Source organism: Pipra filicauda, unplaced genomic scaffold (genome assembly GCF_003945595.2).
Source record: "Pipra filicauda isolate LSUMZ 115617 unplaced genomic scaffold, ASM394559v2 scaffold124_size2119055_pilon, whole genome shotgun sequence".
Classification (NCBI taxonomy): Eukaryota; Metazoa; Chordata; class Aves; order Passeriformes; family Pipridae; genus Pipra; species Pipra filicauda.
In genome coordinates this window covers 246828-258268 of record NW_024103707.1, presented here as the reverse complement: position 1 = coordinate 258268, position 11441 = coordinate 246828, and the positions used below count along the sequence as shown (strand labels likewise).

Genomic DNA, 11441 nt, shown 5'->3' with positions numbered 1-11441 from the left:
CAACCAGCACAGGCCAGGACAGTCCTGAAACCATGCACTGCCAGGTTGGTACAAAATCTGTGGCCTTTAGTCATGGCAGAAAACATATTTACAAGACTACAGAGGCCAAGACTACAGCATGTTGAGTAAAATTACTGTTCTTGAAGCAGAATTAAATAGATCCTTGCATAAAAAATATCCTATTGCTTTTCTGCATTATGTGAAAAACAGTTAAAATTGTGGGTACTGACAAGGGGGAGATAATTTGGGGTGTATGCATTTGTGTGTGAATTTCTGAAACTGAACTTCTGAACTGGGCACAAACCCACTACAATTGAGAACCTGCATTAGCAAAGCTCACCCCTTCACTTGGTTACAATCACAGAGTGAAAATAGATGTTTTCAATGTTTTTTTTAAGCTACCTCCCAAGCCCTCAAAGCATACCAGTAAATTTTGGAGAGATACAATATACTCTCTTTCCAGTGGCCAGAACTGCAGTTATGGGGAATTCATTCAGTGAAATTACCTCATCAGATAATTACTGCCTGCCCCCCAAAGTAGTGTCTATATTAGCTAGAAATAACAGTTAATTCTGTGTTATTTAAACAGATCAACAAAAACACAAGAGTGTTTTTTTCTTTTATTATGAAAGATACAAAAACAGAGTCTAGTAAACTACCATTACAAACATGAACTTTTTTTGAACCAAATCTCTATTTACATACACAAAATTTCCCAAGTGGAGCAATACCAAATGTGAGACACACTAGAATACACCATATATACAAGCTGAGAGATTTAATATCTCTGTTATTCTATACATGATTGCTATAGAAAAAGTCAATTCCTACCTGTTTTGCACGGATATTTTAAGTCAAGTTTATGAGATTACCCATGCAAAATAAAGCAGAATCTGGGCAAAGTTCTGCTATCTGAATGGTTACTTTATAAATAGATTACAAAATAATAGAGTTAGGTTTCCAAGTCAGGCTGAATTTTCTGTTGTGTCAAATAGCCATACTCCAAATTGATGGAAGGAAAAGAATGAAAAGTATTACTGATTTTTATTGACATCAAACCAGAAATACCTCAGAAGGTGAAGATGCACTGGTTTTCAGATCACTGAAAAGTAAGTATTTTAATTTATTTTTTAAAAACTCTTCCCTCAAACAGAAAAGCCAAGTAAAATACTTGAGCTTGCTTTGCATAATCAGACATTCTGTTTAAAAACATGAAATACAAGAAGACACACCACTTTGTATTAATACAGTTTTTAACTGGAACCAACTACTGCTTAGTTGGTTAGGCACGTCTTCCTTTAGATCAGTCCACTTCCCTAGATTTTAGTTTAGCTCCATTTCACATAGAGAAGTGATTTCAGCTATGCCACTTATGACAGCAGAAGGGATGTTGTTAAGAACTGTTGCTCTCCAAGCATGGACGGCCTCAACAATACCTTCTGGATTGCTTGAACCCAAGTCACACAGTGAATATATGGCTGCCAGCTGCACACCCCAGGGAACATCTGCAAAAAGTTAACACAAATCAGCTCATAGAAACTTTGATATGCAAGAATGTTTTTGGGAATTCTGAATCTAAAGAAACTATTAGTTCAAGAACTGGAAATAAAACACATCAACAACTGTGATGTCTAAAACCAGAATGTAGCAAGATGACAACCTACACACAAATTCCATAACATTTTATACTAGCACTTTCCAGTCTTCTCAATTCAGCAAGTTTTCAGCATTCAGAGGGCATAAAGGAATTGAGTATCTAGTGATTTTACTCCAGTTAAGAGTGATCAGACTTATGAAAACAGTCAGGTTGACACTGAGTCTGAAACAGATACAGACATATACCACTTACTTGGAAAAACCTGAGATTGCAAGGAAGAGAAGCTATACAGGTGGCTCAAAACAGCTCCCTAACATCAGCCAGTGCTTCACTGCAAAATGTACTTGACATCCAGAATAACTTAGCAATGTCGATCTCTGCTGCCCTAACTGCCTTGCTTTGTCTCAGTCAAGAATCTGGGCTGTCTTTCTCCCATACAACAATCTTGCTAGCAGTAAGCTTCAGCATGAATTGCTCAGGTAAAAAATCAGCTATTGCTGCTCAAGTTAAGATCACCCTTTAAGTTCTCTAATGTAGCTAATAGGCTCTTACATGAAACAGTCTAATTCCAAGGTGGCTAAAACCATCTCCGAATTGTTCTCTGTCTCAAACAGAAGGTAATACTGTTAATACTTCATTAACTTTGGAAGAGAAAGGGACTCAAACTGAAAAATTTGACCTATTATGCACTAACATAAACTGCAAAACCACGCTGTTTTGGCATATGTGTCTCAATTTGTGTTATATACTTGCATTGGCAAAACTTCACATTGCAGGTACTACACTAAAGTTCCTCAAAATAAACATTACCTTCCTCTTTTGCATGCTGTACAAACAGTCCAATTACAGAACTAATATTCTTCACTGCAGCAAGATATCCTTCCTTCAAACCTATTTGGCCCAATCGACCTGAAAGAAAAAAAGGGTTATTATGTATCTGACTATTTAGACAGTCAACTTCCTAACTTGTAGACTTCCTGATTGTTGAAGTATCGACAGAAAATACAAATTTCAATTACAAAAAATAGTCATTCTTGTTACCATGTTGTCTTGGGAACAAGAGTTGTCCTATTCCTTTTGTAACTAAAGACCCCAAGGCATTTTTCATCAGATTGATCCAACTCCCACAGGTTTGCAGTTTTTAAATGTTAAAGTCATAAAGAATGCAATTTTTGTTTAACAAACAATATTATATAGCTTACATGTGGAAAATATTTATTGAAACTCAAACTATATCTATGTACCTCAAATGCCTTCTAGATCCCAAATAAATTAATATAACTTAAAATTACTATGGTATTATGTTGCATATAAAACCTTATTTTTATACACTTTGCGATAAACCATATGGCATGAAGCTGTGTCAGGGGAGGTTTAGGTTAGCTATTAGGAAAAGGTTTTTCACTCAGAGAGTGGTTCAAGAAGCATTTTGACAATGCTCAGGCATATGGTGTGATTCCTGGGGCTGTCCCTCTGCAGGGTCAGGAGTTGGACTTTGATGATCCGAGTGGGTCCATTCCAATTCAGGATTTCTATGATTCTATATATGTAGCTACAGATGATTTAATTTTAAATACATAAAAGATGTTGGTATTTGTTATCATGAATCAGAGTAACATCTGTCAAGACTTAAGTACCTGATTTCCACAGGCTGATAAACAGAAAATATCTGCATAAAGATGCAGTAAAATGCAAAAATACATCAACTCACTTTCCAGGCAGACTGACACTTTCAAAGGACATAGTTATACAAAGCAGAAGTTCAACCAAGAATTTGGATTACTTACCAATTAGCCTGAGTGTCAGTGCTATAACACTATCACGAATGGACTGAGCAGTTTCCTGCCCCTTTCTCTTCTTTACCCAATTATCCATAGAAGGCCAAAGCACTTTGCTATGAAAGACAAATGAATTTGAAAATCTGATAGTGCATGAAGGGATGGTACAGTATTCATACAATAATGAAGGCAAATGGTTCTTTTGTTTACCACATATTTCCATAGCTCCACTTGCATCTTTACTTCACCTTCTAGGGAAACTCATAACACTCCAAGCATCCACAAAACTGAGTAATGTAAAGAAGGTTTTAAACCCAAACAATCAAAGCTAACTTTCGGATGGAATCGTTCCTGTTCAGGATAGGATTCACATTCATCTTCTATTCATTTCCCTGCAACATTTTGCATCTCTACTGACTGTAGGTAGACTAACTTCATAGATATATATGAAATTGTGTTACTTCCAAATGTCATACTGAAATGTTATGTAAGTTTCTTATATGACTAAAAAGTCAGTTTGTATGTTACAAGTAGGATCTGATGCTTGTTTTTAAACATAAAAGTACCCAAGACTTTTTTAATCTTTAAAAGGATGCCAATAGACCTAGTTACCTATTACCAGCACAACTCCACACAATCAACTCTGTATGGCTTTAATTAAACTGACATACTGAAGCTAATTTGTACTAATTTAAAAGTATTTCACCAAAAACAACTTCTTTACTATTTGAAAGTAATGGAACTTGTATAAAAGACAACGATGATTGTAAGTTATTTCCATTTACTTTATAATCAATTATTATGTTATGTCAGATAAAGAAATGTCCACTACATTATGAAACCTCTAGAAAATCAGGGCTGTCAGATCAGTGTAAGTGTCAAAATGAAATATTTCAAAGCAGGTTAAGTATGGTAGCAGTCCAGGTACTGGATTACAGGTTCAAAGAAAATTCAAGACATTGAATCTAGCTATTTTAATGATTTTAGAATTAAAATCAAACTGAAATCAGGATAGTACACTAACGCATATGGGTACATTTCACTTTCAGCACTGAAGGAGTGCTATTTACATATCAGAAGTTTCACTCTCATTTTTTTCTGATGGGGGGAGAGGAATTCAACAAGTAATTTTGGAGGAAGACAATAATTTTGCCTCACTGACAGACAATTCATCTCAAAATCTTTCGCAATCATCCACATAGAGCTATTTTGAAAGCAATGCTTTACTAGAATGGCTCAAACAGGGTTCATTTCTTGGAACAGTACTATAAAATCCTACCTTTCCTCATTGATCATTCATTCTATCTTAAAATAAGGCACACAAACACAAGAGTCTAGGTCTCATCAGGTTAAAACACCCTCATTTCTAAATATGTATGCAATATTTTATTACTTTAAAAGCTAAGTCATAGTGAATTTGGGGGAAAAAAAATCACCACCAAAACCAAACCACAGAAAAACCACATACAGGAAAACACTTGAAAGAACTGCTTGCCACAATACCTTATAACATTGTCATGTGTCCAATCCCACTTCAGGTGAGAGCAGAGTAGATCAATAGCAAATATGTACTGCCAAGCATCTTCACTCAGATCTTCTCCATAGTGCTCACTCAATTGAAATTCTACTTTTGTACATGACTGCATTTCTAAAAGCAGGTTTGAGACCATAATACCAGCATCTAAAGAGGAACTCTGGAATTTTAGAAGGTAATCACCTTAGTGCATGAAAAGTTACCAGCCCAGAACCAAACTCTTTACATATATTTGATAGTGATGGTACAAAACATCTTACACCATAAATCCAACTTTTGGTTTGAATTAACATAAACAAATAGAGTACAAAACCTTCAAGTACTCGGTATTTTTGTGACGCTTCTACTAAAAGGGGAGTTGGGAAAAAACCCCCTCAAACAGCAAAATCCACAGACTTCATGCCCACTCTCTTATCTCCTACAAGTTGGGGATTTTTGTTTCTCTCAATGCAGCTTTAAGGTCAGAAGAGTATTTTTTCCAATGCAAGAAGACTAATACTTCTCGCTTTCTAAATAATTTTAAAATTTGCTACTGTTTATTCTTCATTAGGGGCTAATTTCCAAGCAAGTACTTTCAATAGTTGAGGTAGTAATAACTAAAAACATGCCATATGAAACAATTCTGCTAATAAAATAGCTAGGGGAAGAAGGAAATTTAAAAACAAACATTCTCTGAATGTCTGAAGTATCAAGAAAAAAACCCTAGGTTTATCACATGAACAGAGTGGCTGCTTGGCAGATTTTCTCAGTATATTTTCTCATATAATAAGGCAAGTTCTGCCATGGTATAAGTCACTAAAATGGTACACTTTGACCAAGAAATAAATACGCATTCTACCTGAGTTTTACTTTCATAAGTAGAATAATCTTCTCATAACAGACTGTTGATCACAATCTACTTGAAATTTTCCCCTGTATTTCTATAAGTAAAAGAGAGCTTACAGATAGGATGATGTCATATCCTATCATCAATACAGAAATTTCTGAGGTCCTTCTCCCCATCTGCAGCAGCTCTCATATTTCAGAGATCCATAAATAAAGTAGGTAGTGTGAATGCACAGAATTAGTATTTCCAAGAACATTTACTAAGACATACTTATGTGCACCTCTATTGGCATGAAATTTAAAGCTGTAAACTAATAGCATGGAGAATGCAAATTCTTTGCTAAACAGGGACCGCAGTACAGCATAAGTGAATACCAGAGCTTAATGCTACATCACAACTGTGATTTAATAATAAAAAAAGCAGATACAAATCCACGCCCTCTTAACTCACTCTACTATAAACCTGCTCTAAAGCAGGAGGTTTATGGGGGCTGTAATTCCAGTGATACCATATTAGATTCAGGGCTCGTTTCAGATTTAAAAAACAAACAAGCAAACAAACAAACAGAAATAAAGGCTACAATGACAGCAGTAAGACTAGCTGCAGTCCTCAAGGCAGTTGTGGAACAGCGTGTTTGGACAGGGAACAGGTGAGCTATTGTCATGGTTTAGCAATGGTATTCTCCAATTTAGTGCTCTTGGTGAAACCATGAGTCAGTGAGGTAAGAAATCAAACAGTAACAGCAGTAATACTAGTGACAACAATAACTGACTGCTCCCCCCACCATGCTATGCCAACGCAGAAGGGAGCTCTTCTCCCTGGAAGAGAAGTTCTTGCCCACACCTGGGCAATGACATGAGGTGGTACAGAATATACAGAATAACCAACCTATGGGTCCTAGCCATGCCCCCTTCTGGCTACTGAAAAATTAACCCTGTCGTGGCTGGAACCAGGATAGGAATCATGGAACCAGGAACTATGAATCAATACGATTTTGTTCACTTGATATTTACAAAACTATAGCACTTCAATCAAGCATTAATATGGGGTTTTCAAAAATATGGGGCCCTAGCTTTCAAACAAACACACAAGCCTGTTACACAAACTCCTTGTCCAGAAGCAAAGCACCTCTGGCTTTCCATCTCTATGATATAAATTTGTTCCTAATGATTTCAAGTGTGTCCAATTTTTCCTCTTTGCAGCATCCCTTTCAGGATGGTAATATGTGCCTGCTGAAAACTGATAGAAATTATTTGCCCAAGGGCTCAAAAACTTGAAATCAAATCTCAAAAGTCCTTAACATTGGTCACCCTTCTTCTGCCATCACTTGTTTTGTACTGCCAACTGCTTCTGAAATTAACTGGCTGACTTTTTTTGGTGATAAATGGGTATTTATAGTCTACTTTGCAAAAGGATCATGAGTAAAAAGAGACAGGCTCATCTTGAAACTAATTGTGAAACATTATTACCTATTACACAGGGAACTATGAAAGACAGACAAAACCAATATGTATTAAAAAGATCCAACAATGAAAAACAAAACAAAAAAACATCTCAAAGAACATCAAGGTCACAGTTCCATAGATGGAGGGAATTCCCTAGTCCAAGATCGTGCTAGTTAAAGTTTAAAAACAATCTTTACTTTTAATGTTTAGTAGAGAGATTAGTATTTAACAGGGAAAACAAGACAAGTATTGTATTCTAGTAGGGTTTAGACAACTAGAGGAAAAAGGCCTGAAGCAGCATTAGTTGTGCAATTATACAGACCCCATGGGATCTTCACACCTTTCATTAGAGGTAAGCTGCTTGTTTTGATTCAGACAGCAAAGTGACCAATGCAGACAAAACCTGACACTCACAATGAAAGCAGACATTACCTGTTCCCAGTTGAGGTAAGCACTCAAACAGGTCAGCATCTCATTGCTTGCACTCTGCCTGACAACTAATTGCATAGCTTTGTTAACTGCACCTTGGGAGACAAGGATGTCAGGCCATACATTTGTGATAAATAAAATCATTTTTTCTGAGTCTGGAAAGTCTAAGAAAAAAAGAAATAACAAAGTATGATTTTAATATTTAAAAACAACAAAAAAAATATTCAGTCATTAAAAGCCAGTACAGTCTTTAGCAATATAACTAGGAAAGAAGGTATAGAAGTCACATCACATTAGCAGCCCAAGGAAGGGGAGTTAAACTAGCACATCTCAGTCCTGAGACTAAATAAGAAAATAAGACCCAATGCAAAAAAAACCCAATCCAAACCTCAAGCCACCTCCCCCACTGTCATTTCACTCTGTCTCCCTTTATCTTTCTTACTTCACTTTAATTCACTAAGGAGAATGGTCTTGGAGCATTGAAACTGGATTCTTTTAGGATTAAACTGTAAGATGCACTCCAAAAGCCTACCTATATATACCCCAGACACAAGTGAGCACTCTGATTAATGGATCAAACTAGAACTAGTCCAAAGAAAAAAATAATCCTTGCTAATACCTTGCACTCATACACCTGTGAAATCCACATAAAAAAAAAAAAAGCCTGCAAAGAACTTTCATACAACTCACATATGATATTCCTTAGCAATTTTCCCAGACTTTGTCAGGGAAATTATACATTATGCAAATTGTAAGTGAGCATATATGAATGATGCATATTAATATTTGTACTTCCATGGACATAAAAATTTGCACTACTCCCACAAAATTCAAGAATCCTCATTCATTAACGTAATTCAGTGCAAATATCTGACATGTATCAGTAAGAGAGAACAGAGTTCCAGGCCATGAAGAGGAAGCCAGCACATGCTTCTGAACACCAAAGCAGAAAGCTTCAAAGCAGAATATGAAGATGAAACATGAATGTGTAGACTGTAAGCAATAACAAATACACTGGAATAAGTACTTATTGGAATAAGTAAAAAAGTAGATATTACTTTCATGTATGGAATGCAGTACTGGAATACATATACCTGGAAAAAAACAACGAAATGTGAAAAGCTAAACGTGCCTTCCCTCTTCACTTAAGTATAACTTCTACATTTTTCGGAAGAACTTTTTTCAAGAACTAGAGAGCATATCAAAATACATCAAATCAAGAAGCTTTAATGAGCATAAAGAATTTAGTGTCTTGGATGAACCTTCTTCTACTCTGAAGCTGCTCATAACATAATAATTAACTTTTTTCTATCAGAACACAGACTGTAGGTGAACTAGCATTATCTACATGCTTCAACTTGAATTGCCTGCCCAGGAATTTGAAACACTTTTAAAATTCACTCAGTGATATAAAAGACTTAAGAGTTAAAGTGGCATGAAAAGAAGAAAAGTTTAAAAAAAAAAGAAAAGACAAAGGGAACAGAGGAGGGGTAAAAGACAACCAAAAAACTGTAATATTTTATTTACTGTCATTTAAGGCAGAATACCTGAAAGAAGAACAGAACAAAAAGAATGGACAAGTTGTCAAGACAAAAGATGATAAAAGTCTAATGAGGTAGTACTGACTGTTTATAGTCAATTTGTTAATTGTGTAGCTAATGTTGCTATAATTCTCATGCGAATATGTAAAACTACATGAAAGAGAAAGCCCTAAAATGAGTACATTGTAATCAAATAAAAACAAACGAATTTTAAAAAAACTAAATGACCTTTAAGATATGCTTACAGCTGTTCACACCCATAAGTCTAAAACCACAGAACAATGACAACAGGAATTTATGCAATTCAAGGTATAGAACAGAAAATCATTTTAAAAAAATCTGTATTTAGCTACTGAAGTTTCAGTCTTACCCAGAAAAAGAAAGGAAAAAAAAGGGAAATGTTTAATATTTGCAAGAACACACAAAAAGAAAAAATAACAAGATACTGCAAAGATTTAACTGTTATTTTAGACTAAGAAAAGATATCTGATGAGTTTCTAACATGGTGCAGTATTAAAACTATTAACATGAAAAAGTAAAAGGAGAATTATAATGGACTGCATGAAGGATAGAAAAACAGATACAAAACCAGGAATTCAAAAAAGAACCAAGAAAAAACCCAAACAAATAACAATATGACACCCCAGAAAAAAGATAATTAAGAACAAAATGAAATCACAAACCTTTTGAAGATAAAAAACAGAAAAAAGACAAGAATGTTATATGAAAGATAATCACTAACTGAAACAATCACAAGTTCTAGCATTTTGCTCCTCAGTGCTCTCAAATTTTATTTTAATTTGAAACATGGATAGCAGTATACTATTGAGCCCTGCATGTTAATGGTACTTTCAAACTTAGTGAAGTCCTTTCAAAAACAAGACTCTTAATTTAGTACAGTGATAGTATGTATGTATTACCTTTGTTACTGGGAACAAAAGGAAGCAGGGGAGAGGAAGGGAACCAAAATGGAAAAAACCCTCTCAACCATGCGAGACTTTGAATAATGGGAAGCAAAAAAACTTTAAAGAGGACATGTCATAAAAATACACGAGTTTTGATCAAGGTATTCTCCAGCTCCAGACACTATTTTAAGCCAATACATGTTTTTAAATCACACTTACTTTATGAATCAGGACTTAATTAAAATAAGAAAATAATAATAATGGCCAGTCTTCGCGAGCGAAGATTTTTGGGAAAGGTCATTAACCCTTCCAGCCTGCGCAGTGGATTTTTTAGGTGAGACACAGTGTGCGCTGAACTGAGCCCACCCTTTAGTCCTGAGGTTCATCTGCCGGGGCCGAGCAAAGCTTGGACAGTGGCAGTGAGGTCCCCAGGATGTAGGTTTGTTTAGAGTGACCTTCTCTTAGGTGGATTGCCTACCAAGGCTGATGAGCTCCACCTGCCCAGGGGGCCGGGAATCAAACCCCGGTCGCAGAGGTGAGAGTCAGGCACTCTAACCACTAGACCACCAGAGGCTACTAACAGGCAAAAAGGACAAAAGTCTTTAGAATCATATTATCATTTTGGAGATAGTGGGGCAAAAATGAAAGCAAAGAGGATCCTAAGTAAAATATTTCTCTGGAAAAATAAGTAAACTACTAAAAGCCCAGGTCACCACCAAACAACAACACAGATGTGAAGGAACTGTGAGAACAGAAATTTCTTCTAGAACAGTCTATACTTCTGCATTATAGAAAGAAGTTCTAAGGAAAACAACTCTTTCACAGAATTTTTGCTTGTTTTTACAAACATAATAATTCTGGAACACTACGGCAAAGACATACAGCATATTTAAGGTATAAGACCACTAAGCCACACTATACCTTCTTTAAGTAGGCTATAGCAGAAAAGGCGAGCTCTTTCCAAATCTCCCAACTGTTGACAAATTCCTGCATAGACTCGACACAGAGCCTGACTGAAGTTGTAATTTGTGGCATTCTTCTGACCCTTGAGTTTATTGAGAATAACATGCAGCAAGGACTCTGCTAAATGCTATAAGACACAAAAAATATTGTTAGACTATTGTATACTTAAGAATATTGACAATATTGTAATAGTATGACAAATAAAAAGGACTACTATCTTATTTGCAAAAATATTATTTGCATATATATGAAAATGCAGAAAACTAAATCAGAGGCAACAAGTGAAAGAAAAAGGAGTGAGGAGCAACTTCCCGGAATAAACATGCCTTAAACAGATCCAGAATAGGGCTGCTATTCTTTAAATATAAATTGTTTAGTTATGTGATTTAAAACAATCTTTCTCAAACAAAGAACAAGGAGAGG

General features: G+C 35.6%; 1 protein-coding gene across 5 annotated transcripts in view; it reads right to left on the bottom strand.

Moving 5' to 3' along the window:
* Positions 1 to 606: 606 nt before the first annotated feature.
* Positions 607 to 11441, bottom strand: part of ICE1 (interactor of little elongation complex ELL subunit 1) — a 42975-nt gene continuing 32140 nt past the window's right edge. For 4 of the 5 annotated variants that reach the window (XM_027722413.2, XM_027722412.2, XM_027722415.2 and 1 more), the window contains 6 exons: positions 10977 to 11145; positions 7613 to 7773; positions 4879 to 5069; positions 3385 to 3491; positions 2408 to 2506; positions 607 to 1505 (listed from right to left, as the gene is read on the bottom strand). In XM_027722413.2, coding sequence (XP_027578214.1) covers positions 1324 to 1505; positions 2408 to 2506; positions 3385 to 3491; positions 4879 to 5069; positions 7613 to 7773; positions 10977 to 11145 — 909 coding nt within the window. In that variant the 3' untranslated portion in view covers positions 607 to 1323. Of the gene's footprint in view, positions 1506 to 2407; positions 2507 to 3384; positions 3492 to 4878; positions 5070 to 7612; positions 7774 to 7813; positions 8704 to 10976; positions 11146 to 11441 lie in introns of those variants that run through there. The other variant, XM_039389097.1, reaches the window with a different exon arrangement.